At 40.2% G+C, this 27,568-nt stretch overlaps 1 protein-coding gene across 1 annotated transcript in view; it reads right to left on the reverse strand.

The window, feature by feature from the left end:
* Positions 1 to 5,620: 5,620 nt before the first annotated feature.
* LOC126457604 (protein lin-54 homolog) overlaps positions 5,621 to 27,568 on the reverse strand; it is a 275,865-nt gene continuing 253,917 nt past the window's right edge. The window contains exon 12 of the mRNA XM_050094052.1: positions 5,621 to 6,373. Coding sequence (XP_049950009.1) covers positions 6,354 to 6,373 — 20 coding nt within the window. The 3' untranslated portion in view covers positions 5,621 to 6,353. The remainder of the gene's footprint in view (positions 6,374 to 27,568) is intronic.

The following is a 27,568-nucleotide window of genomic DNA, read 5'->3' on the forward strand; positions in this document are numbered from 1 at the left end:
GGAGGAAGTGAGCTGGTTGGAGAATTTTTTGAGATGGTGTTGTGCATGTTGCTCTAGTTCCTGGAAGGTAAGAGTTTCAGTGTGTGTTATGTGATCCAGGAATTTGGGTTTGCACAGGAGAATTTGACAGATGGAAAGAATTGCAAGGAGGTTTGGGCCTGATGATCTGGTTTTGCAGGACTATGTTTGTGAGGACTGGTGGTATTCTGCTGCTCACCGAACCTACACAGTATCTTCCTCCATCCCTACACAACCCCTGCTCCCAGCCCCTTACCTCACGGCTCATATCCCTGTAATAGACCTAAAAGACCTGTCCCATACATCTTTCCACCACAACCTACTCCAGTCCTGTCACAAACATTACCTATCCCATCAAAGGCAGGGCTACCTGTGAAACCGGCCAAGCTGCAAGCACTGTGCTGCATTCTACATGGGCATGACAACCAACAAGCCGTCTGTCCGCATGAATGGCCACCAACAAACTGTGGCCAAGAAACAACTGGACCACCCTGTTGCTGAGCATGCCGCCCAACATCATGTCCTTCATTTGAATGATTGCTTCACAGCCTTTGCCATCCGGATCCTTCCCACAAACACCAGCTTTTTTTGGTTTGCACAGGAGGGAACTCTCTCTGCAATACATCCTACGTTTCTGTAACCCTTCTGACCTCAACCTTCCTTAGTCATTGTCCTTATCCATCTAGCCCCAGACTGATGCCAGACTGAGATTCACTGGAGGAATCCTTACGAAATGTAGTCTATCAGCAAAGGTAGTAACTTACAAGGCACTGTGAATATTCCTCATCACTAAGGCGTCTGTAAAATATAGGACTGAAAGAAGAAATAGAGAACATCCAAGGAAGCACACTATCCATCTTTATGACAGCTTCAGTTCTGCTGGCGACACTTTCAATGTGGTGTGGAGGAATGGTAGACCACTCTTCCTCAAGAGCCAAAACCACAGAGGGTAGTGATGTTGGACACTGGGGTATGGAGCAAAGTCAACATTCTAACTCTTCTTAATGGTTGTGTTCTGGTCAGGAATCTGGACAGGCCAGTCCATTTCAGGAAAGGTTTTTTTTATTTTTTGTTAAATTAAAAAAAAAAAAATACTTTATAGATGCTGCTTAATGAAATGGGCACCATCATACTGATACAATCAACCATTGTCTTCAAACTCTTTCGCCACTGTATACACTACACAGTGCTGTACAATGTGTTCATATCTTCCACATTCCTTAGGCACAGTAAGGGGCAAAGCCTTAATGACACAAAATACCCAATAAGCACCTCTGTACTTCACTGTTGGCACTACAAATGATGGCAGGTAACATTCTTCAGGCATTCACCAAATTCAAACCCTTCAATCGGATTGTTACAGAGTATAGCATGATACAACACTCCAAATCACTAGTTTCCAGTCATCCATTGTCCAGTTGTATCATTCTTCGCTCCACCACAAGGTCAAATAACTACTTATTTTCAGAATCTAGGTTTGAAGGTTAATATCAGTAAACCACAGTTACTGCAATTTAAACTATCAAATTCACACCAAACCTCTGTTAGTAATATAGTTGGAACTGATGCAGTAGACACAGAAGGCTGTAATTTCTAGGTATTTACCTATATGAAAATCTATGGAGGGTAAACCATATTAATTTTATATGTAACAAAATCAGTAGTTCAAATTAATGATATGAATATAATAGAGGGAAACATTCTACACTCGCACACATATATGTGTCTGTAAATGTGCGGATGGATATATATGTGTGTGTGTGTGTGTGTGTGTGTGTGTGTGTGTGTGTGGGGGGGGGGGGGGGGGCGCGCGAGTATATACCTGTCCCTTTTTTCCCCCCAAGGTAAGTCTTTCCGCTCCCAGGATTGGAATGACTCCTTACCCCCTCCCTTAAAACCCACATCCTTTCATCTTTCCCTCTTTCCTGGTGAAGCAACCGTGGATTGCGAAAGCTTGAAATGTGAGTGTGTGTTTGTATTCGTTATTGTCTCTTGTCTCTATCAACGTACCAACACTTTTGTTTGGTAAGTTACAGCATCTTTGTTTTTAGATATAAAATCAGTAGTTCACTATATCTAATTAGCCAGGTATCACACACAGTTTCCAGTCAAATATTAAAAACAACTTCTTATGGGACATGTTTTTCAAAGAGTAATTATGGGATAGAGATTTTGGGCTGTGTTGCTTACACACATATGGAAAGAATATTAACCCTGCAGAAAAGAGTAATCAGGATTATCCATGGAATAGGTTAGAGAGACTCCTGCAGGGTAATCTCCTGTACATGATAAATACAAGAGTTGGAACTTAAATAGTGGCAACTATTTATTCACAACCGATACAAAAGAATTACATGTTTGCACCTGTTACTGTCCATCAAAGTAGTCACCAGCGTTGTGTGGAACCCATTGCCAGCAATGTGGAAGGCGTAGTATAACATTAGCAGAGCCTGTTCTGTTGATGGTGCGATGGAGCGGTTTACTGCCTGTCGAATCTCTGGAACAGATCTGAAGCGAATGCCGTGAAGTGGTTCCTTTATCTTTGGAATCAAATCAAAGTTACAAGGACTTAAGGCCAGGGAGTATGGTGGATGGTACAGTACCTTCCAGTCCCATCGACCAAACAGAGCAGCCACAGCTTGTTCTGTATGCACCCAAGCACTGTCGTGCAAAATGATGGGTGGGTTTTGCAGAAAGTGTCGCCGCTTCTTTCACAAAGCTGCCCGCAGGTGATGCTCCAAAAATGAACAGTAATACAACTTAAGTCCTTGTGAGTTTGATTTGATTCTAAAGATGAAGGAACCACTTCGTGGAATTTGCTTCAGAACTGTTCCACAGATTTGACAGGCAATAGACCACCCCATTCGCACCATCAACAGAACAGGGTCTGCTAATGGTATACTATGCCTTCCACATTGCTGGCAACGTGTTCTACACAATGCTGGTGATGATTTTTAAGGTCAGTAACAGGTGTAAACATGTAACTATTTTGTACTGGTTGTGAATAAATAGTTGCCACTATTTAAGTTTCAACCCTCGTACATCACAGTCTACCCACTATATCTTTAAATTAATTATATTTTTTTGTGACACGTCTAAACAATTCAACCAATTGCTCTAATATGCATGTCTATAATACAAGAAAGAAAGAAAGACTGCTTTTTCAGACAAAGGACTAAAATTAACAGACCACAGTCCATGCATCGACAGTGAGATATGGAATAACACACTGCTGAGCTCTAAAAGTATCACCAAGAGAACTGTTCCTGACAGGCAAGTGCTTATGGTCCTTGAGTGAATATTAATCTGAACTGAAATCTCTGTATATTTTGTTCTGCAAAATCTATATATTTGTAATAATTATGATGTAATGCCCTTTTCTTGTACAATGTTGTCTTGCTAAATAAATTTCTATCTCTATCACTTACACCTACAAACGATTAATTGTGCATATATGATATGATGTAGTATGTTTGTACGAAACTTGTAAAAAATTGCTATAATGTTTGTAAAAGTCATCAGTTAGTCGCTCAATGGAGGAAGGAGGGGGGGCGAGGGGAAAGTGCTGCTTAACATTTAATACAGAAATGTGTGGCTTACGAGGAGCTGCTTGTTCACTGTACCTTATTATTTTTAACTTGCTACGCATATTGACTGTGCTAGCTGGACTGCTGACACCACTTTGGAAATCACGAGTGATTCTTTCCACTGATTTCACATTTTTTACAACGTTTTGCAGCATTCAACAGCCCCTGTCCAACAGTACATGAGGTCTGCCTGATTTTTGTTTTTTCCTTCATGTCTGGGCAGCTTAGAAAGGTTGAAATGCCTCCGATGGCTTTGTGACTCAGGTGATATCCAATAACTAGTCTATATTCACAGTTGCTGAGCTCTCTTGACTGACCCAGTCTGCTGTTACTGCTTTTCTACTGACAACACAATACTCCCTGTCTTCTTTTATACTGGCAAGTTTGCCTCTTGTGACATCTGGTGATCAATTCCATATTACATAGGAATGTCCAGATACTTTTCATTAGGTAGAGTACTTACACAATACAGTCAATGGATTTTATCCCACACAAAGAAAAGATGGTCATTTAGTCTGAACTGTATCATTCATTCACAATTAATGTGAGTAGGAAAGTTGTCTTTAAACTGCAAATTTATGGCTACAAAGAAGAAACTATGGGCATAAAAATACAGTATATCAAGGCTTTGAGACATCACTTGGCAGCTCTTGACTCATAGATTGTATGTGTAAGTGTATGCAACTAGTTACTTACAAAGACAAGAGTTACTAGGTTGTGCCTCAATACCCTGAAATGTTTGTTTCAATGTTATTTGAATGGTACCTCACGCCTGTTATAGCTTAACTTTTTAAACTAATATACTGAAAGCAAATACAGCATTGTTTTTCATTTTCCGGGACAACCGTCAAATATTTTCATACCCAACATATCTTCTTTGTTGCCACCAATATGCAATTCAAACACAGCATTTCTACCTGCAGCCAACTAAATGATAAACCTAATATGAAGTAGCTCATTTTTCTTTGTGTGTTGTTTGGTGCAGCAGGACTGCGTATTCACCATGAATAGGTCACCCCCCCCCCCCACACACACACACCCATTTACGACTGTCTGTTGGCCCATTTTACAAAACGTCTGAGCCCGTTCTCCGCTGACACTCTTAGTGATGCAAGTAGGAGTGCTTCATCTTTTGGAGTGCTCACATGAGGCTTGTTTATGATAAATACACTGAGAACCTCAAGTATCTCAAGACACACACTCCCATTTCCCATCCTAAGTATGATAAATGCCTGACAGATTCCCAGCAATTACCAAGTTTAGTTTCTCTGTTCCACATGCCTGTAATTGGTACTAACATCTCTTGACCAACTTCAAAACCCTTATTTAGAATATTTTCCCTCATAAAATCAACAAAGCAATTCCAATGAGTCAAGGGGGATTCTTAAGGAGGGACAACGCAAATTTATATTTCACTAGGGCAGTGTAGTCTTTACTGTTTCCCACATTTTTTATGATCTAGGATTTCAATTTACTTGTCTATTGAATGTCTTTATCCAAAGGTTGGCATGGGTAACTATTATTAATGACTATACTTTAAAGTCTGTATGCTTTCACGCACACCAGTTTCTGCCACTAATTTTGGTAGGCACTGTATACAAATCTTGCACTTGGGTACCACCAGTGGTCAATACTAACTGCGTTCAGCCACATATAGAAATCTTAAGAGTTGTGGTGCCTCTGGGACCTCAAACAACAGCTTGTGTCGTTTAGGCCTTAAACTCTGTCTATCCAACATAAAATAGTCCTGTATACACAGTGCCATACATGTGACCTACTTGACTGATTGTAAACACAAAACCATTTCACTTTCCAACACACACTTCCCTATTATTGCCCCAACTTCTCACTTAATATATATACACGAAAATTTTAACCCAAAAGAGTGTAACTTCTGGTTATATATTTTTTAAAATGTGATAAGATTTAGTTTGTACTGGTTTTCAAGGAATTGTAAATAAAAGTAACAGGATAAGCAGATTTAAAATAGACTTAAATAGTGGATTTCATAGCTCAAAAGTTTTACAACATTTTCTTCTGTGGTATGTACAGTTATAGATAAAAGATATACACAGATCTCAACAAAGCAGGACAAATAAATTATACATAATAAAACACTCTTCCTCGCAAAACAGCACACAAATAAAAACAGGTAAAAGTAATAATACGTTATGTGACTGCACACATAATATTGCACCTTGTACACAGAATCAAACTATACACATGATAAAATAATTTTGTAAATCGATAAATATAAAAATAATCTACGAGAAACTGTTTTATTGCCAGCTGATGCTCTTTTTTTGGCATACTTATTAGCCGTTAAAATATTTCTCTATTCATTGTATATGAAGGTCTGATTTTATACATAAAATGTACATTTTGTCTGAAAGACCCTGCTGTCATATCATGCCAGATAAAACAATTATTTTCAGTCTTAAGAAACACATTTCACAGAAAATCTGTGATCATAAAAAGAATGTAAAATATTTACACTGCACTTTCAGTCTAATATACAGTTCACTATCGCTGAAACCACAAAATCTTACAAATTGTGAACTATCCGTGAACACATCAGGGGGGCAGGGGGGGAATATTTTCTGAAGTCAAAGGGAAGTGTGGTTTAATCACTGTATTTACATAAAGCACTTTTATATTTAACAATGAAAAATGCACTTTCATAAAAAATATTTTCCAGTTTTCTTTGCACAGAAACTGATACAGTGTAAAGCTTGGATGACTAATTCTTCACATCTGTACTGCACTAGCTGTAAAAGAGAAAACAGTAGATTATTTGTCATAATATGCATTCTCTGTAAACAAACTTCAGTTCATAGATTTAAAAAAAATTAATTTAAAACATCGTGACAACTAGAGAACACAACCAAACTCTGTTCAGGATTTTATAGTTTTCAGTCCTACAAGTAATCCAAAATACACCACTGTATAACAGTGGACACTTACGCATGATGGTATTTGTTGTCATGTGAATACATACAGTGTGTTAGAAAAAGTCTTCCATATTTTGAGAGGTGCTAGTATGGACCAAAACCAGAAAAAAGTCTAGAAATATAGGCTCTAAAACACAAACCTTAAAAGCTAGGAACACTTTTTCCATCTTCACTACTTTGAAGCACCTTTTCTATTGAAAAAACATATTACCAACTGTAAAAAAAATGCACTGCACTCTATATTTTGAAACATCCTGTATAGCCTGCAAGAGCCTGAATGCCGTTTATCCATTCTCACCAAAGTGTTTCTAGTATTTTCTAGATTCTTTCAAAACGTGTACAGCGTAGAATGAATCAAAGCACAATACAATTCTTCAAGTACCGCAGACTTGCAGGTGTGCTTGCTGAAGCAGAGTGGAATTCTCTCTTGAGGGAGGTACAGGCCTACGTATTTCCACATGAGATCAAAAATTAGGGCAGATTTTATTATAATATGACATCTAAGATGACCAAGAGATTTCTTTCCTCATTAAAATCATGTGCATCATTACAAAATACAATCAACTGACCAATTTAGCTAAGTATTTATTGTACAGTTGGATTTATGCCACATTGAATATATTAACTTTATGTTTTATTAAATGTACGGGTACTACTTCAGACTATAACTTTAAACTTTTCTTCGTAAAAGGGAGCATGTGACAAAATGAAGAAGAAAACTTTGTGTAATACTTCCAAGTAAGTCCTATCAATTATAGTTGTGCCATGTACATAAATGGATGGAATACTATCAGATTATAATATTGGAGCTGTAAGAAGGTAAAAGCAAAAAGTTAAGGTATATTACAAAGTAGATTTGATTATAAGAAATAAATCAGGCATATCTAAATCTACACCAACATCTACATATATACTCTACAAGCTACAATATGATGCATGGTGAAGGGCATCTTGGACCAGTACTACTCGTTCCCTTTCCTGTACCACTTGCAAATGGTGTGAGGGAACTATCTAGATGCCTCCGTACAAGCCCCAATTCTTCCTATTTTCTCTTTGGTCCTTGAGCAAAATTTACATTGGCAGCAGTAGACTTGTTCTGCAGTCGGTTGCAAATGGCACTTCTCTAACTTTTCTCAAAAGTGTTTTGCAAAAAGAATGTCCTCTTCCCTCCAGGAATTTCTATTTGAGTTCATGAAGCACCTCTGGAATTCTCACGTGTTGACTGAATCTATTGATAACAAATCTAGCGGTATGCCTCTGGTTGGTTTGATGTCTCCCTTTACCTGGTGGGATTCCTAAACACTATAGCAGTACTCGAGAGTAAGTCACACTAGTGCTCTATACACAGCGTCATTTATAGATTAACAACTCTTTCCTAGAATTTTCCCAATAAATCGAAGTCAACCATTTGCCTTCCCTCCTACTGTCCTTACACGCTCGTTCCACTTCATATTGCTTTGCAATCTTATACTTAGACATTTAATTGATATGACTGTGCCAAGCAGCACACCACTAATACTGTATTTAAATATTACAGGACTGTTTCTCCTCTTCCATCTGTATTAACTTACATGTTTCTTCATTTAGAGCAAGCTGCTATTCATCACATGAAATAGATACTCTGTTCAACTCATTTTCTATACTTCTACTGTAATTCAATGACAATACTTTCTCATACACTACAGCATCATCAGCCAATAGTCACATTCTTGTGGCACTCCTGATGAAACTCTGTCTCTGATGTATGCTGAGGACAACATACTGGGTTTTGTTACTTAAACAATTTTCGACCCACTCGGATCTCTGGGATCCTATTTCATATGCTCATATCTTAATTAATAGTCTGCCATGGGGCACTGCGTCAAATGCTTTTCAGAAATCTAGGAGTATGGAATCTGCCTGTTGCCTTTCATCCATGGTTTGCAGGATATCATATGAGAAAAAGGCAACCCGAGTTCCACACAAGCTATGCTTTCTAAATCTGTGCTGATCTGAGGGCGACTTTTCAGTCTCAAGAAAATATGTTACATTCAAACTTAGAATATGCTCAACAATTCGGCAGCAAACCAATATTAAGGACATTGGTTGGTAATTTCAAGTGTCCATTACTTTGCCTTTCTTATAAACAAGAGTCACATGCACATTTTTCCACTTACTGGGGACATTGGACTGGGTGAGAGAATCAAGCTAAAAGCAGGCCAACTAACGAGCCAATGTTGTGATGTGCTCCCCGTAAAACCAAAAATGGGATTCCATACAGAACTGGCGACATATTCCTGTGCAAATTTTTCAGTTGCTTCTCTATACCAGGGAAGCCTATTATTATGTTCTCCAAACAGGAATCAAATGATGGTATGTCTGTACGATCCTCCTGTGTGAACGATTTGTGAAACACAAAATTTAAAAGCTGATCTTTCCTTTTGCAATCTTACATTGTCATACTAGGCTGGTTGACAAAAGACAGGCAAGAAACAATCAAGCCACTTACTGATTTTACGTAGGACCAGAATTTTCTGGGGTTCTCGGCAACATCTTTTGCTAAGGCACGAGAGTGGAAGTATGCGCATTGATCTTTTTATAGATGCATAAGTTTCTACAAATTCTATCTGCTGACATTTCCAAATCCTATTCTAAACATTCAGTTTCTCTCTTTCATTCTTTGTAAGCGTGCAGCTTTCCGAACCGTACAGTACTATGGGGCAGATGATAGTGTTGTATATCTTCATCTTTGTGGTGATTGACAAAGCTTTACTTTTGAGTGGGTTGCTTAGTGAGTACAGACCTCTTGACCCTGAGGCTATTCTTTCATTTATATCAATTGTTATGATATTTTTACTGTGGAAATGTTATCCAAGGTTTTCAAACTTGAGAACTTTTCTGAATTTAGAAAGCTGGTCAATTTCAAAGCAAGGATTTGGGTTTATGACTCGACCTATTTCCATATATTCGGTTTTCTCTTGGTTAATCAAAAGCCCCATTTTGCTGGCACTGTGCCTGAGAGTTCTGTACATGTCTTTCAGTTCTTCTTCAATTTCACTCAGCGACACTACATCATCTGCATAAGCCAGGAGTTTTACTTCAGTGTGTTCAAATCAGAGACCATTGTATAGGTGTAAATTATTCTCCCGAACCACTTTCTCTAATGCAAGGTTGAAGAGGACACACGAAAGAGCGTCTCCCTGTCGTAAGCCTGTTTTAATTGGAAAGGGGGGGGGGGGTATGGATCCTCTGAACTTATGCTGCCTGGGAGCCATCCATGCACAGTTGTATCATCCTAATGATTTTACTGGGTTTACTAAATTCTCGTAATGTGTTGTAGAGGCTACTTCTGTGGATGCTGCCGTAGGCTCGCTGGAAGTCAATGAAGAGACAGTGGATGTTTTTGTTAAATTCCCAGTATTTCTCAAAGATCTGCCATATAGTAAACAAATTATCGGTTGTGAAACGGTTTGTTCGAAATCCAGCCTGGTAATCTTGAATAATGTTTTCTGTTTTTCCAGAATGATAATTGAGGGGATTTTGTATGTTATGTTCAGCAAACTGATTGCTCTGTAATTTCCACATCCCGTTCTGTTTCCTTTCTTGTGTACTGGACAAATTATTGCAATTTCCCAATCTTCTGGCAGTGTTTCAGTTTTCTGGATCATTGTGATAAGGTTACAAATTTCTTTGTGTAGTTTGATTCTGCCCTCTTTTAATATCTCTGCTAATATCTGGTCCTCGCCTGCTGCGTTGTTGTTTTTGAGCTTTTGAATGGTGTCTATCACTTTCTGTTCTGTGATTCCACATTCACCATTATTAATGCTGTCACTCTCAGACATCGTGTAATTGAAGGTTATGTACGGATCAGTGCAATTTAACATTTCTGAGAAATACTCTTTCCATCTTTCTAGGATACCTTCCAGCCGCGTTCCTTTGTATACTGATCAACTTCTTTGAGTTTCCATTCCTGCTTTCCACTTCTATAGATGCTAGTACTCCAGTAAGATATTTTCTTTTCTCTGTTTGTAGAACTCTTGCTGTTTCTCTTCTAACTGCCTTGAAGGTCTCTCTCCTGTCCTCACTCTCATTATGCAGCCACAGCATCTTGGTTTCTTTCCTCCTTTCTACTGCTCTCTCACACTTTTCATTGGACCATTTCTGTTTCTTCATTTTCTTTTCTTGCTCAGTGTTTTTTCTACTGCATCTTATTCTTTCCCAAGCCTTCTCGACACTATTTTCATCCTCAGCTTCTTGCAATGCTGTAAATTGGTTATTTATTTCAATCGCATAGGCTTCTTTAACAGACTGTTCCTTCAGTCTAAATTAGGTTTTGGTGTGGCTTTTGGTTGCCAAATGCAAATCATCTTGATTTTCATCTTTCCTACCACTAGAAAATGATCTGAGCCGATTTCAGCTCCTCTGTACGTTCTGACATCTCTCAGAAATGAAGTGAAACATTGATATGTCGTAACATGGTCAATCTGATTTACTGTTGTTCCATCTGGAGAGCACCCTGTACGTTTGTGCATATATTTGTGAGGGAACATCGTCGAGCAAATTCTCATATTCTTTGACAGTGCGAAGTTGATCATTTTTGATTCATTTTAGTTTGTGTTCAAGTACTTGCTATGTTTTCCTATTGTGAGGATGAACATATCCTCTTTACATACATGTGCACTTCACAAGTAATCTGCTACCCTAACAGCTGCTTTCTGTGTGTACGTTGCACCCCTGACCTGTCAAGGTGGGTGCTATCATTCTCCATACCATAATGCAGGTCCAGAAATCTGCAGCCAAGACCATCACAGAGCTGACAGAGCCTCTCACAGAGACCCCCACTTGGCTCCAAACCGAAGCACCCCAATCAGTTATAGGTATGAAATCGGAAATTGTGAGTTCTACTTGCAACCAGCCAGCAAGGCCAGAAGCCTTCACCACTGCCGGCAGGCACCTGTATGAACTAAGGATAGCCTTGGAACCCAACCAGCAGGCATTACTGGCGTCAACATAAACAACTTGCCGATGACTGTAGCTTATATCATTGATTGGTGCAGGCAAGTTCTCCTCCACACGCTGGATGAGGGCCACAGGCAGACATACTAGATGCAATTTCCCAAAAGTGCTTCATAACGCGCCTAACATTGGAGTCCCTAATAACTAGCAAACCCCTCTCCCCACGTGCCTGCTTGGACCCTGTTGAAGTCCACTCACAGGGCAAATGGCCGAGGCCAGACCGCCAGCCACCAAACTGACTATGTGTTACAACTCACTCAGCCGCCCTGCATTGGGTACCTTGATGGCAGAGACTGTGGGCGAAACAAGCAACATCTCAGATCTGATGGAATTACGATTTCCTTGAGACATATGAGTCTCAACTTTACTGATAATGACAGAAGCTCAAGATGTGAATTAAAATTTGTGCCACAATCGGGACTTGAATCCTGGTCCCTGCTTACTAGGCAGATGTGCCAACCACTACACCACCGTAACAGTATGGCTAACACAGCTGCAGAGACTACCCTAGTTCAGTGACGTCCCTAACACAAACTTCAGTTCACACCTTCACCTTCACTCATTTTTCCCTTCTTAAATCATTACAACTGCTGAGAAAGTTGATACTCATATGCCCAAAGGAAACTGTAATTTCATCAGATCAACAAATCAGCTATTCCTGGGGTTCAGGCAGGATTTCCCCATTACTTACAAAGCTGGAGTGCTATTCCAACAATAGAGAGCCTCAGCGCGCACACCCACGCGCACACCCACACGCACACACGAACCCATCACCATAATCTCTGCCTGCTGAGGAGAACTATGGTCATGTGCATGAGAGCTCAATTCTCGCGTGTGTTTATTTTTGACAAAGGCCTTGTTGGCTGAAAGCTTACTTTGTGACAGTCTTTTCATTCTCGCTATCTGGGACTTAGCATTTCCACTATATAAAGACTAAAATAAGTAATCTTGAACTTGTGGTTGGCTCATACTCACAAAAAGTTAGGTTAGTGACCCTGTTAACACACACCAGTCACCTACCTACTGACCTGAGGAGGCAACAAGACAACATTGTGGAATAAGTTAAATGATTTATTTCATTTTCTCATCTTTTTATCAATTCCTATAAACATGTGACACCTGACCACTCAAGATGTCTGCTACACAAAAATGTTCAATGCACCTGTTTGTTAGTGAAGGTGAATCTTGCAGTCATTTTGCTTAAAAATATATTCCAGAATGTTGCAGAAATGAGTAAATAATCAATACCCTTTATCATCATAATCATCTATTGCTAACTGCCCCCTATAAAAAAATTATAAGCGGACACATTACCAAAAACACAATAAAAGAGGGAATTCCTTCAGTCACAACAGAGGAGGTATCTACTGCATATGGTAGTCCATTGTTGTCAGTCATTGGTTTCATCTTCCACCAATACTGGCTTCACTCACTTAAGGATCATGATCATCATCCTTCCGTTGCATCCTTGGATGCCCCCTTGGGCATTATCCAGCAGGCTGAGAATGGAGAACTCTGTTAGGGAGGGATCCATCAGTTTGAGAGATGTGGCTAAACTACTGTAACTTCTTCTGCCATAATATTTGGCCAGTATGTGGATTTCGAAATCACTGGTACAGGCCCTGTTTCATTCTTCATTCTCCTTTACTTTCTGTGGTATTGTAGATGGGTCCATAGGTCTTACGAAGCACCTTTCTCTCAAAGACACAGATTGCTTCTTCAGTTGTTGCTAAGATCACCCAGGTTTCATAATCATACAAAAGTACCAGCCTTACTAGTGGTACGTCAGCTGAATCTTATTCTACTGTGGTGAGAGATGTGACTTGAATAAATTGTTGAGACTAAAGAACATGCAGTTATTATTTCTTTTTCATTGATGCACTTCTTTCATCATTTCACTTTTGTCAGTCAATCTGGACCCCAAAGACTTGAATTCTTGAACTATTTCAAAGGTGTGCCCATTGACAACAATGTGGGGAAAGACAGCTCGACAGTGTGATACAATGAGATATTGTTTTATCATCATTCACCAGCAGCCCAATTTTCTTTGCATTGTGGAGAAATCGGGAAGTATCAGTGTGTAGCTTATTCCAGGGTGCTGGAATCACAACATTGTCAGCAAATGCAAGGATTGTGTCTACTCCCACCATTGCCATTTTTTCAATTCAACCTGTGTCATTGCTTACTCCCTTTCGTGGAACTAAATCTCTAGTTATCTGTAAACAGCATAATCCCATCTTGGGATTGTAATAAGAGCCACTTTCCATATATTCAATACTTTGTGAGACTCAAAATACAGTTTCAGTAACTTTATTGGTTATAAAAATGTTTTGATTTATACAAAAGGTATGTCCTCCACTCTTTGAATTGTCAGTAGCAATTGATGAGCTGCAGTTGCATGGTCAGCCACAAAACATGAGGGAGATGTTGAACAGAAGAAAAGCCTTTGTGCACTTAAATTTGAATTAGTGACATGTTTGAAGCCAAGTGCCAGGTAACATAACATATTTGAATAAGGATTTTGGTGAGAGTCAGAGTATCTGCTGTTTGTGGAGTACGTAACGGCTGGGATATGGATGTAAAGGAACAGAAGATGCATATCTGAACAAGGGATTGGGGGAGCGCCTGCAATGCCATGTTGAGTCTTTAAGAAAATCAGCTGTTACCCATAAAAATATGAAGTTAAGCAGGCAGATGACTTAATGAAATACTATGCTAGTAGTTGTTTGGGAGATGCACTGCACATATCTTACATCTGAGTAAGAAACAGGATATGACAGAATATATACGGTGTAAAAAAACTATATAGGCAATATTTACTTTATGCGACAAAATTTTACAGGTGTGCTGTTACTCCGCTAGGGGTCTATGAATGTTTGATACCAGTGATTTTTATAGATGATGTTTGAACTGCCGTGTGATTAATGTTGTTTTGGAGTTGCTGCTGGAAATGTCGTCCACTTACCTTCAAGCACAACTGACATCTGCATACTTGCGATTGTATGTGACACTGCCAGACAATCCAGAACAGCTGGCTGCCCATCTGACCGAAGATGCAGCCATTATTCGTGAAACATCTGGTTATTTTGAGCAGTTGTTCATTAATATAAACAGACGACATTTTCAACACCACATCTAAGACAATATGCATCACACAGCAGCTCGAATATTATATCTGAAAATCACTAGTGCCAAAACCTTCATGGAGCTCTTGTGCACTTGTGACATTTTTGTCACATAATATAGTTTTTCTTTTTATCTCTTTTAACACTCAAATTCTGTATGTATAGTTTATTTTTTTTTTTCACACCTTGTACAGCAGGGTCACCATAAAAAGTAAAATTCAGGCATTAGGACTCCTTTATATTACAGCTAGGATTCAGGAATACAGTTTTTAAAAGAATTTACAGTGACACACACAATTTTTACAAGAAGGCACTGAAAGGTAATGTAATGTTATTTCATTCCATCAGGAGATTAATCAAATAAGTGGAGTGGATCAGCTTCCGATTTGTTTGGAAGACTTAAAACATTTTTCACAGATTCTTTCTGACAGTTAACACATTTCTACAGAGAGAGATTGTCTCATGACTGGCTGAGTACAATGTAACTACATGGATAAATAAATATAGCTACTATGATAATGACATTAAATATAAGTTATTATACACTGCTTCCTAATACAGAGTGAGTATGAAAATGGGCAGGGTTGCCACATAAATCAAGGCAGATCATGTATTTGCAAAAAAAGAAACATTTTTTTCAAAGACTGGTGCAGAGAAGAATGTGCTTGCGAGCTGATATCAGAAATATATAACTTACAATGTCAATTAAGTGGACTAAGAAAAAGAGTTAACACAGGACAAACCTTTTAATATTCCATATTTTACATTCCATTTTTTTATGAGTTTAGAACTACTTTTGCTGTGCAGTTTACCGTGACCTGTTTTCAAAGAACAATATTTTTATTTAACTATCCACATGGAATCTTATAGTGCAAAGGAGGTGGGGAGTACAAAGAGGGTAACTTATTTCCTTTAGCTACACAAGAGTGGACTTCAGACCAAAGACTGATTTGATGCAGCTCTCCATGCTACTCTATCCTGTGCAAGCCTCTCCATCTCCAAGTAACTACGGCAACCTACATCCTTCTGAATGTGCTTAATGTATTCATCTCTTGGTCTCCCTGTACGATTTTTTCCCTCCATGCTTCCCTCCAGTACTAAACTGGTGATCCCTTGACGCCTCAGAATGTGTTCTACCAACTGATCCCTTCTTCTAGTCAAGTTGTGCCACAAATTTCTCTTCTCCCCACTTCTATTCAGTACCTCCTCATTAGTTATGCAATCTACCCATCTAATCTTCAGCATTCTTCTGTAGCACCACATTTCAAAAGCTTCTATTCTCTTCTTGTCTTCACTGTTTATCATCCATATTTCACTCCCATACATGGCTATACCCATACAAATACTTTCAGAAAATACTTCCTGATACTTACATCTATACTGGATGTTAACAAATTTCTCTTCTTCAGAAATGCTTTCCTTGCCATCACCAGTCTATGTTTTATATCCTCTCTATTTTGTCCATCATCAGCTATTTTGCTGCCCAAATAGCAAAACTCCTTTACTACTTTAAGCGTCTCATTTCCTAATCTAATTCTCTCAACATCACCTAATTTAATTTGACTGTATTCCATTGTTCTCATCTTGCTTTTGTTGATGTTCATCTTATATCCTCCTTTCAAGACACTGTCCATTCCGTTCACCTGCTCTTCCAGGTTCATTGCTGTCTCTGGCAGAATTACAATGTCATCGACAAAGCTCAAAGTTTTTATTTCTTCTCCTTGGATTTTAATTTCTACTCCAAATTTTTCTTTTGTTTCATTTACACCTTGTTCAATGTACAGACTGAACAAAAATGGGGATAGGTTACAACCCTGTCTCACTCCCATCTCAACCATTTCTTCCCTTCCGTGCCCCTCAATTCTTATAACTGCCATCTGATTTCTGTACAAATTATAAATAGCCTTTCGCTCCCTGTATTTTACCCCTGCCACCTTCAGAATTTGAAAGAATATTCCATTCGACAATGTCAAAAGCTCTTCTAAGTCTACAAATGCTAGAAACATTAACCTAGCTTCTAAGATAAGTCATAGGGTCAATATTGCCTCACATGTTCCTACATTTCAAGGAATCCAAACTGATCTTCCCCGAGGTCAGCTTCTACCAGTTTTTCCATTCGTCTGTAAACAATTTGTGTCAATATTTAGCAACTGTGACTTATTAAATTGATAGTTCAGTAATTTTTACACTGTCAGCACCTGCTTTCTTTGGAATTGGAATTACTATATTCTTCTCGAAATCTGCAGATATTTCACCTGTCTCAGACATTTTGCTCACCAGATGGAAGAGTTTTGTCATTGCTGACTCTCCCAAGGCTATCAGTAGTTCTAACAGAATGTTGTCTACTCCCGGGGCCTTGTCTCTACTTAGGTCCTTCAGTGCTCTGTCTAATTCTTCATGCAGTATCACAGCTCCCAACTCACCTTCATCTAAGTCGTATTCCATTTCCATAACACTGTCCTAAAGTACATCACCCTTGTTTAGACACTCTGTATACTTCTTCCGCCTTCTAGCTTTTCCTTCTTTGCTTTGGACTGGTTTACCATCTGAGCTCTTGATATTCATACAGGTGGTTCTCTTTTCTCCAAAGGTCTCTCTTAATTTTCCTGTAGGCGGCACATATCTTACCCCTGGTGATACATGCTTCTACATCCTTACATTTATCCTCTAGCAATTCCCACTCAGCCATTTTGCACTTCCTGTTGATCTCATTTTAGATACATTTGCTTTTCTCTTCATCTATTTCATTTAAAACATTTTTGTTTTTCTCCTTTCATCAATTAAATTCAATATCTCGTCTTTATGTACTTGATCCTCTGCTGCCTTCACTATTTCATCTCCCAAAGCAACCTTTTCTTCTACTATTGTATTCCTTTCCCCTGTTCTTGTCAATCATTCCCTAATGCTCCCTCTGAAACTCTTTACGACCTCTGGTTCTTTCAGTTTATCCATGTCCTACCTTTCTGCAGTTTCTTCAGTTTTAATCCACAGTTCACAACCAATAAATTGTGGCCAGAGTCCACACCTGCTGCTGGAAATGTCTTACAATTTAAAACTTGGTTCCTAAATCTGTCTTACCATTACACACTCAGCCTGAAACTGTCCATTGTCTCCAGGCCTCTTATATGTCTCCAAGTCTGTTACACATATACAACATTCTTTCATGATTCTTAAACCAAGTGTTAGCGATGATTAAGTTATGCTCTGTGCAAAATTCTACCAGGCAGCTTCCTCTTTCATTCCTTATCCCCCGTCCATATTCACAAATAATTCCAGTTCCCCGTGACTATTAAATTTTTGTCTCCCTTAACTATTTGAATAATTTCTTTTATCTCATCATTCATTTCTTCAATCTATTCATCATCTGTGGAGCTAGATGGCATATAAACTTTCACTATTGTGGTAGGCATGGGCTTTGTCTATATCTTGGCTACAGTAATGCATCCACTATGCTGTTCACAGTAGCTTATCTGTGTTCTTATTTTTTTATTCATTATTAAATCTATTCCTGCATTACCCCTATTTGATTTTGCATTTGTAACCCTGTATTCACCTGACCAGAAGTCCTGTTCTGCCTACCACCAAACTTCACTAATTACCACTGTACCTGACTTTAACCTACCCATTTTCCTTTTGAAAGGGATCTGACATTCCATGCCAGTTTTGTTTCTCCTGATAATTATGTCCTCTTATGTAGTCTCTGCCCAGAGATCCAAATGGGGGACTATTTTACCTACAGAATATTTTACCCAAGAGAACGCCATCATTTAACCATACAATAAAGCTGCATGCCCTCGGGAGAAATTGTGGCTGTAGTTTCCCCTTGCTTTCAGTTGTTCGCAGTGCCAGCACGGCAATGCTGTGTTGGTTGATGTTACAAGGCAAGTTCAGTCAATCATCCAGACCATGCCCCTGCAACTATTGAAGAAAGCTGCTGCCCGTCTTCAGGAACCACACATTTGTTTGGCCTTTCAACAGATACCCCACCGTTGTGGTTGCACCTTTGGTACAGCTATCTGCATCACTGAGGCATGTAAGCCTTCGCACCAATTGCAAGGCCTGTGGTTCATCATATCACCGTTTGTGAATTTTAAAAACAAAGATGATGTGACTTACCATACGAAAGCACTGGTAGGTTGATAGATACACAAACAAACACATACATACACACAAAATTCAAGCTTTCGCAACCAATGGTTGCTTTGTCAGGAAAGAGGGAAGGAGAGGGAAAGATGAAAGGATGTGGGTTTTAAGGGAGAGGGTAAGGAGTCATTCCAATCCCGGGAGCGGAAAGACTTACCTTAGGGGGAAAAAAAGGACAGGTATACACTCGCGCGCGCGCACACACACACACACACACACACACACACACACACACACACACATATCCATCCGCACATACACAGACACAAGCAGACATTTGTAAGTCTTTCCGCTCCCGGGATTGGAATCACTCCTTACCCTCTCCCTTAAAACCCACATCCTTTCATCTTTCCCTCACCTTCCCTCTTTCCTGACGAAGCAACCATTGGTTGCGAAAGCTTGAATTGTGTGTGTGTGTGTGTGTGTGTGTGTGTGTGTGTGTGTGTGTGTGTGTGTGTGTGTGTATCTATCGACCTGCCAGCGCTTTATATATATATATATATATATATAAAAAGGATTTTTCGATAAGTAATGCCCCACATTTTCTTTCTCAGAACATATTTATTGTTAAAAGTCAGAATTTGGTGACAATATACATCAATATATCTTGTCCATGTCCTATTTTTCTATGTAGTCTCCATCACTTTCTACAGCCGTATGCCAACATTGTGGAAGAGCATGTATTCCGTGCTGGTAAAAGCTCTTGTCCTGAAGGCATGCCCATGTTTTCACTGCATGACTTATACTCTATCATAGCAGACACACTTCCAATGCTGACCGACAACTGTAGAGGCAATTGTCAAGTTGTGATACACTGGTCAGTACAAATAATGGCATCCACACGATTCAGCATGTCTGGAGCAGTGGCTGTGAAAGGACGTCCTGAGTGTGGCAGATCATGGGGCACTGTTTCTCCATTTCCTGAGGCTGCAACTTTCTTTATCGATCACCCAACTGTACTCCTAACAACTGCAGCATTGCCATACACTGCACACGATCGCTTATGGGTGTTCACCAGTTTTTTTTTTTCTGCACACAAAGATTCAATAAAAGTAAGCTGCTTGCAACGTGAGTCGTATGTACACGCTATTTTGATTCTGTACTACTGCTCTGTCATGTACCAGAACAGTTCGAAACTTTACTGGCGCACAGAATAAACATCAAATGTGAAGCACCAACAAGGATGTTTCTCTATGTATATTAATAGATTTTTTAAAAAAAAAAAAAATGTGGGGCATTACTTATTAAATGACCCTTGTAGATTCTCTGCAGAGAATATATTACATAAACCAAACTGGAGGAAGCTTCCCATTCTGTTACAGGTTACTTTCTTAGTGGGGGGAGGGGGGGTCAATCCAAATGAAGTGGCACAATAAAAATTAAGGTGGTTACTTGACCATTTGTAAATATTTTAATTTTTTTTATATGTGATTACCTTATAATTGAGAAGTACAAAATAGTTTTTAAAAATTTTACCTTTTACCTTTACTGAATGGCGGCAATTTTCGTTTGTAAATGCGCGACGATGTTTCAGTTTAGAGACATTAGCATAAATACGAATATCTCTGCAATGCGTTAAGTTACAACATTGCAATTGACAGGATGGTTTTTAGAAAAGTGTCCTTTACAACATTGTCTATTACACAAAATACCCTAAATTCAAAGATAAACAGTGAAAATGACCTCCAAAGTTTGGCTCTCAAATGGCTCTGAGCACTATGCGACTCAACTGCTGAGGTCATCAGTCGCCTAGAACTTAGAACTAATTAAACCTAACTAACCTAAGGACAGCACACAACACCCAGCCATCACGAGGCAGAGAAAATCCCTGACCCCGCCGGGAATCGAACCCGGGAACCCGGGCGTGGGAAGCGAGAACGCTACCGCACGACCACGAGATGCGGGCTCCAAAGTTTGGTATCCAAATTTTCAAAAATCCGCTATTTAGGCCCAAAAATAACAAGCAAGGAGTGATTTATGGGAGTCTATTTTTTTCCTATAGTTAGATATCATACACTACTAGCCTCTTATAGAGCAAAAACACATACAAATGTTTCCTTAATTTTTTATGGATTTTTTTAAATTTGAAAATTTTCATTTTTTGTAAAGTTTGGAGTTAAGTTATCTCAGGTGGGACTGAATATAAAAATATGATTTTTACACACATTTCAATACTGATCTCTGACTGAGAACAAAGATATGAATTTTTGACACTGAGGAGATAATTCACATTACTCTACAAGTGATCTTATGGCTGTTGTCTATTCACGTGTGATATTGGCGGAATATAATCAATTATTATTGAAGTAAGGTACTGAATTATATACAAAAAATGGAAACATCACTGAAATTAACATTTATATTATTTTGACATACTTAAAATAAATGTTTTCAATTAACATCCTTCGAGATGCGACTGTTCCTGAACCTGGTGGTGAATGTTAAGAACACTTATTTCTTTAGACAGCTTCTGTGATATAGAATAAGACCTCCCAGTTGCTGTGGTAAGTTGAAGCACTGAAAGTTTTCTTAAAACATTTTTCATTGGTATCCAAACTTTGTCACTAGTAGATTTCTTGAATGATGTTCATGAGCCAGCAGGGTGGTAAAAACGCACAAAACCATCATTGTTTTCCAAACTTATTCTTTCAACATCTGCAAGCCACCACTGTCCATCATACACACATGCCAGTATGTCATTCAACATTGAAGACAGAGGTGTAATTTTACTGACACAATGATTCTCATAAATTTCGGTTTCTGATGTTACATAGCATGGAAATAAGTTTTCTGCAATGCCAAGGAATTTGTGGAAATGCCTTGTTCCTTTTATTGTTATCCAGTTTTCAAATCTGGTGTGAAGTGTTGTTTTCATATGCAGAACCACTTCTTCTTTCTTGATCAGAAAACAGGTAATGCCTTTAATATTATCCTTGCAAAAAACATACATGTCCTGTACTGTGAGAATTTGGTCTGTGGTTGGTCTTTGTAGGCTGGCTTTACTTACTTCATGTTTTGTTGTACCTCCTACTCCATCACATGCATTTTTACCATGGCAAGACGCAAAAAAGTGCCACTCAGCCTCCAACCCAAAGTCTGCTTTGTGGTTGCACAGATTTGAAAAATTCTTTTTGTTCTTATACTGACTACCACTTTCATCTGAACAGTATATCAGCTTCTCAAACTTGGGAAAATTTTCTTTCATGTAATTTATTACATACTTTTGAAACACATGTACATCCAAAGTGTTGTGCTCCAAGTAGTCACTTAGAATGCAAATTGAAGAACTGCAAACTTCATCTTTCTCATTTTTAAAGTAGAGAATAAATGGATGCACTGTTGCCTGGTCATTGACCCGGTGGTACGCTTGTATTGCATCCTGAATCACAAATGTAAAATTTTCTGCGAAATCGGCTAGCTCTATGCATTCAGTTCCATGAAGTTGTGCTTTTTTTGTCCTTCAAAAACTTACTTTGTATTTTAGAAAGATAGTGGTTACTTCAGTTTTTTTAAGTTATCAATTAAAGATTCCAAGTACTCTTCCTGAGATTTAACCACTGTTATCATTTCTGCCCTGTCAGTTGTGACCCACTGTTTGAAGGTAATACTGTATGGCATTTCCTCATTATATTCGTGAAACAATTCAATAGCGGTTTCCTTACCAGGGCATTTATTACACAAACTCATCATGTAGTCATAACTGTTAGTGTCACAGACCATTAAATCTAGTAACTCTTGGTAGTTAAGATCACGGAATTTTGCACCCGCAATGACCAGTTTGACATTTTGATGATATAAACAAACACATACGGAGTGTGTCCCTGAGGATCCAGCGAAAATACACTACTTAGGGCGGAGCTCACAAAACTTTGACCTTCAATTTTGCATTCAGGATGAGAATTTTTGAAAGCTACATAAAGTTTATTTGAATTTGACAGTACTAGTCGTTTCTGCTTTGTTACTTTAGCTCCATTTATAACAACTCTTTCGCTATCTTTGCAACCTGGACACATTCTACTGTTTTCATCATCTTCAAAAAACTGCTGGATCTTTTTAAATGTTTTTTCACTTATACCTACTCCTTTCTTCTTTCCTAAAACTGGAAGAATGCCTTGCTCATTCACTAATTTTCGGGTTAGTTTAGCCAAACGACAAGAAATGTTGAATTCACGAGTTATCTTTTCTCTTGACCATGAGTCAGGGAGAAAACTTAAAATTTTAACTTTTTCCTCTTTACATGTCACTGAACATTTAATTTTTAATTTCTCTATTAAGCTCTAATATTCAGTGTCAGATGATGCTGGTGGTAGGTTTTCTTCTTCTTTAGAAATACTGTTGGTACCTGTATTATTAAAGCAGGATTCCAAGTCTTTTCTAATTTTGTCTGAAATTTGTTGTGCCTTATTTTCAATAGCAGCTTTTCTTTTTCTGCTACTTAATTTTATTATTTTCGAAGCAGGAGATACGTCTGACTAAGAACAAGCAAAATCCAATATGCTAACAGCTTCCTCATTAGGAATATAAATGTCACTAACAAGGTTACATGACTCTGTTTATGGATTCACAACAAATATTTTTGAGTATCAATTTGGGCACAGGGAATTTCCAGGAATCACATTACATTTCACTTGGGAAAGTGTTTCACTCTCACATAACAAGGACAAATGTTCAAGTGTTCCCTCAAACCTTTAGTAACAGGCTTTTTATGAACTTTAAGTGGAGCACAGCACTTTCTCCAAAAATGTGGTTGTACTTCAGAATGAATGAATCGTGTCTGACAAGGGCCTCCCGTCGGGTAGACCGCTCGCCTGGTGCAAGTCTTTCGATTTGACGCCACTTTGGAGACCTGCGCGTCGATGGGAATGAAATGATGATGATTAGGACAACACAACACCCAGTCCCTGAGCGGAGAAATTCTCCGACCCAGCCGGGAATCAAACCTGGGCCCTTAGGATTGACAGTCTGTAGCGCTGACCACTCAGTTACCGGGGGCGGACTTCAGAATATATTTCTTCTCATGATACTCGCACACTGATGTTACCGAATAACTTACTCGAAATTTAAACAAAGTTTGTCTACCTTCATCAAAGTCATTGACAGTTTTCACGTTTTTTGAAACTGAACTGTAAACTGTTTTGTGACACACTTCACTTGCTATCTGTCCAACAGAGCACTGTTCATCCATGTTATTGCTTTCCAGTTAATCTCTCAAAATTAATCACACACACACACACACACACACACACACACACACACACACAGAACAAAGCACATAACACATTCTACACTCTCGAAGTATGTACATCCATTTTAACAGAGGCTTCAGACCAGACTGACTACAACAACGTCACACCCAGCAATAATGTAGTTCTACAATGCCACACCCAGCAATAATGTAGTTCTTTATTGACAATAAACCTAAACCTAAATGGGCATTTTTATTACCATAGAACAAAAGTGAAAGGTCCTATTATTTAACATAACATTATTAAAAATAAGTAAACTAAATGAATATTGGGTGACAGTGTTAACTAAATATATGTCACAATTAAATTTTATTACAATGAAACAATAAACCATTTCAATAGGCAACAGCCATAAGATCAGCTGTAGAGTAATGTGAATTATTTCCTCATTTTCAAAATATCTTTGTTCCCAGTCAGATATCAAGGACGATATTTTTACAGTATGGTGCTATCATATAGGTGTACATACTGTGCAAAAATCATATTTTTATATTCAGTCCCACCTGAGATTAACTCCAAACTTTACAAAAAAATAAAATTTCCAAATTTCAAAAATACATAAAAAATTAAGGAAGCATTTGTAAGTGTTCTTGCTCTATACGAGGCTAGTAGTGTACGATATCTAACTATAGGAAAAAAATAGACACTCATAAATCACTCCTTGTTTGTTATTTTTGGACCTAAAAAGTGGATTTTTGAAAATTTGGATACCAAACTTTGGAGGTCATTTTCACTGTTTATTTTTGAATTTAGGGTATTTTGTGTAATAGACAATGTTGTAGAGGACACTTTTCTAAAAACCATCATGTCAATTGCAATGTTGTAACTTAACCCAGTGCAGAGATATTCATATTTCTGCTAACGTCTCTAAACTGAAGCATCGCCGCATGCTTACAAATGAAAATGGCCGCCATTCAGTAAAGGTGAAAGGTATAATTTTAAAAAAAAACTTTTTTGTACTTCTCAATTATAGAGTAATCACATATAAAATAATTAAAATATTTAAAAATGGCCAAGCAACCATCACTGGACCACTTCATATGGATTGACCCAAAGACTAGAAGAGTGAAAGGAATATATGCTAAGAGATTTACAGATGGTATTCCCACTGCATATGTATGCCAAGAATAAGCTTTGTGTCATTAACTGATTACAAAGATACCTCCTGGTTTTCTTCTCAGGTCAGCACAAGATTTTAATACTATACTATTCTTGAGTCCAAGAAACAAGCATAAATAAAAAAGAAACAGATGTCAAGAGAATAGGACAGCAGTTACTTCAAAATGATGTCAAAAGGCCCCCCTAAATGCAGAACAGGGTCACTTTGAAAAGGCATGTAATTCAAAGACAACAAAATAAGCTGTGCATTGGGCATCTAACAAGCCCTTTATTGATAGAAATTGTTTCCAAGTTTGATAAGATGATGGTGTGGAAAAACACTGCAGACTGAGTAAATCCTCACTCCAAAGTTGTAAACAAATTCAAATTTAACCAACAGCCTGACTGCATGCCAATCTGCCGAGTTTCCTACGACACAGTTTAAGTTCAACACAATTACACATGATCAAAACATTTTGACAACTATGAAAAGTAGTTAAAGTGACATGCTGAGTTGCAGACAGGCATAACGAAAAGACTGTTATACATTAAATTTTGGCCAAAGCCTTCTTCACAAAAGAAAGAAACACACACACACACACACACACACACACACACACACACACACACACACACACACAAGCAGGCACACCTCACATGCACAGGACCACTGGACCACTATCTCCAGCAGCGATTGGGAGTGAGGCAGGGAAGGGAGGGAGGATGTATAGTACAGAGTTTGAGGAGGAGGACGAGGAGAGGGAGGAGGATGGGGAGGGGGGGGGCAAAGAAGGGGGCTGCCTGGCACGGCAAGCACGGTGTAGAAGGCTAAAGGACAATGCTGCCATGAGTGACGTCATATGGCTGTGTAGAAAAGCAGAGGAGCGGGGAGGGGAGGGAAGGAGCGGGGAGGAGCAGGGGAGGGGAGGGGAGGAGCGGGGAGGGAAGGAGCAGGAGAGGGGAGGGGAGGAGCAGGAGAGGAGAGGAGAGGAGAGGGGAGGGGAGGAGCAGGAGAGGAGAGGAGAGGAGAGGGGAGGGGAGGAGCAGGAGAGGAGAGGAGAGGAGAGGGGAGGGGAGGAGCAGGAGAGGAGAGGGGAGGGGAGGAGCAGGAGAGGAGAGGAGAGGGGAGGGGAGGAGCAGGAGAGGAGAGGAGAGGGGAGGGGAGGAGCAGGGGAGGGGAGGGGAGGGGAGGAGCAGGAGAGGGGAGGAGGGGGGAGGGGAGGAGCAGGAGAGGAGAGGAGAGGAGAGGGGAGGAGCAGGAGAGGAGAGGAGAGGGGAGGGGAGGAGCAGGAGAGGAGAGGAGAGGAGAGGGGAGGAGCAGGAGAGGAGAGGAGAGGAGAGGGGAGGGGAGGAGCAGGAGAGGAGAGGAGAGGAGAGGGGAGGGGAGGAGCAGGAGAGGAGAGGAGAGGAGAGGGGAGGGGAGGAGCAGGAGAGGAGAGGAGAGGAGAGGGGAGGGGAGGAGCAGGAGAGGAGAGGAGAGGAGAGGGGAGGGGAGGAGCAGGAGAGGAGAGGAGAGGAGAGGGGAGGGGAGGAGCAGGAGAGGAGAGGAGAGGAGAGGGGAGGGGAGGAGCAGGAGAGGAGAGGAGAGGAGAGGGGAGGGGAGGAGCAGGAGAGGAGAGGAGAGGGGAGGGGAGGAGCAGGAGAGGAGAGGAGAGGGGAGGGGAGGAGCAGGAGAGGAGAGGAGAGGGGAGGGGAGGAGCAGGAGAGGAGAGGAGAGGGGAGGGGAGGAGCAGGAGAGGAGAGGGGAGGAGCAGGAGAGGAGAGGGGAGGGGAGGAGCAGGAGAGGGGAGGGGAGGAGCAGGAGAGGGGAGGGGAGGGGAGGGGAGGAGCAGGAGAGGGGAGGGGAGGGGAGGGGAGGGGAGGAGCAGGAGAGGGGAGGGGAGGAGCAGGAGAGGGGAGGAGCAGGAGAGGGGAGGGGAGGGGAGGAGCAGGAGAGGGGAGGGAAGGAGCAGGAGAGGGGAGGGAAGGAGCAGGAGAGGGGAGGGAAGGAGCAGGAGAGGGGAGGGAAGGAGCAGGAGAGGGGAGGGAAGGAGCAGGAGAGGGGAGGGAAGGAGCAGGAGAGGGGAGGGAAGGAGCAGGAGAGGGGAGGGAAGGAGCAGGAGAGGGGAGGGAAGGAGCAGGAGAGGGGAGGGAAGGAGCAGGAGAGGGGAGGGAAGGAGCAGGAGAGGGGAGGGAAGGAGCAGGAGAGGGGAGGGAAGGAGCAGGAGATGAGATGAGAAGAGAGGGGAGGGAAGGGAAGGAGAAGGAGATGAGAGGAGAGGAAAAGGGGAGGGGAGGAGAGGAAAAGGGGAGGGGAGGAGAGGAAAAGGGGTGGGGAGGGGAGGAGAGGAAAAGGGGAGGGGAGGGGAGAGGAAAAGGGGAGGGGAGGGGAGAGGAAAAGGGGAGGGGAGGGGAGGGGAGAGGAA

This window comes from Schistocerca serialis, chromosome 2, assembly GCF_023864345.2.
Source record: "Schistocerca serialis cubense isolate TAMUIC-IGC-003099 chromosome 2, iqSchSeri2.2, whole genome shotgun sequence".
In the NCBI taxonomy this organism is placed as follows: Eukaryota; Metazoa; Arthropoda; class Insecta; order Orthoptera; family Acrididae; genus Schistocerca; species Schistocerca serialis.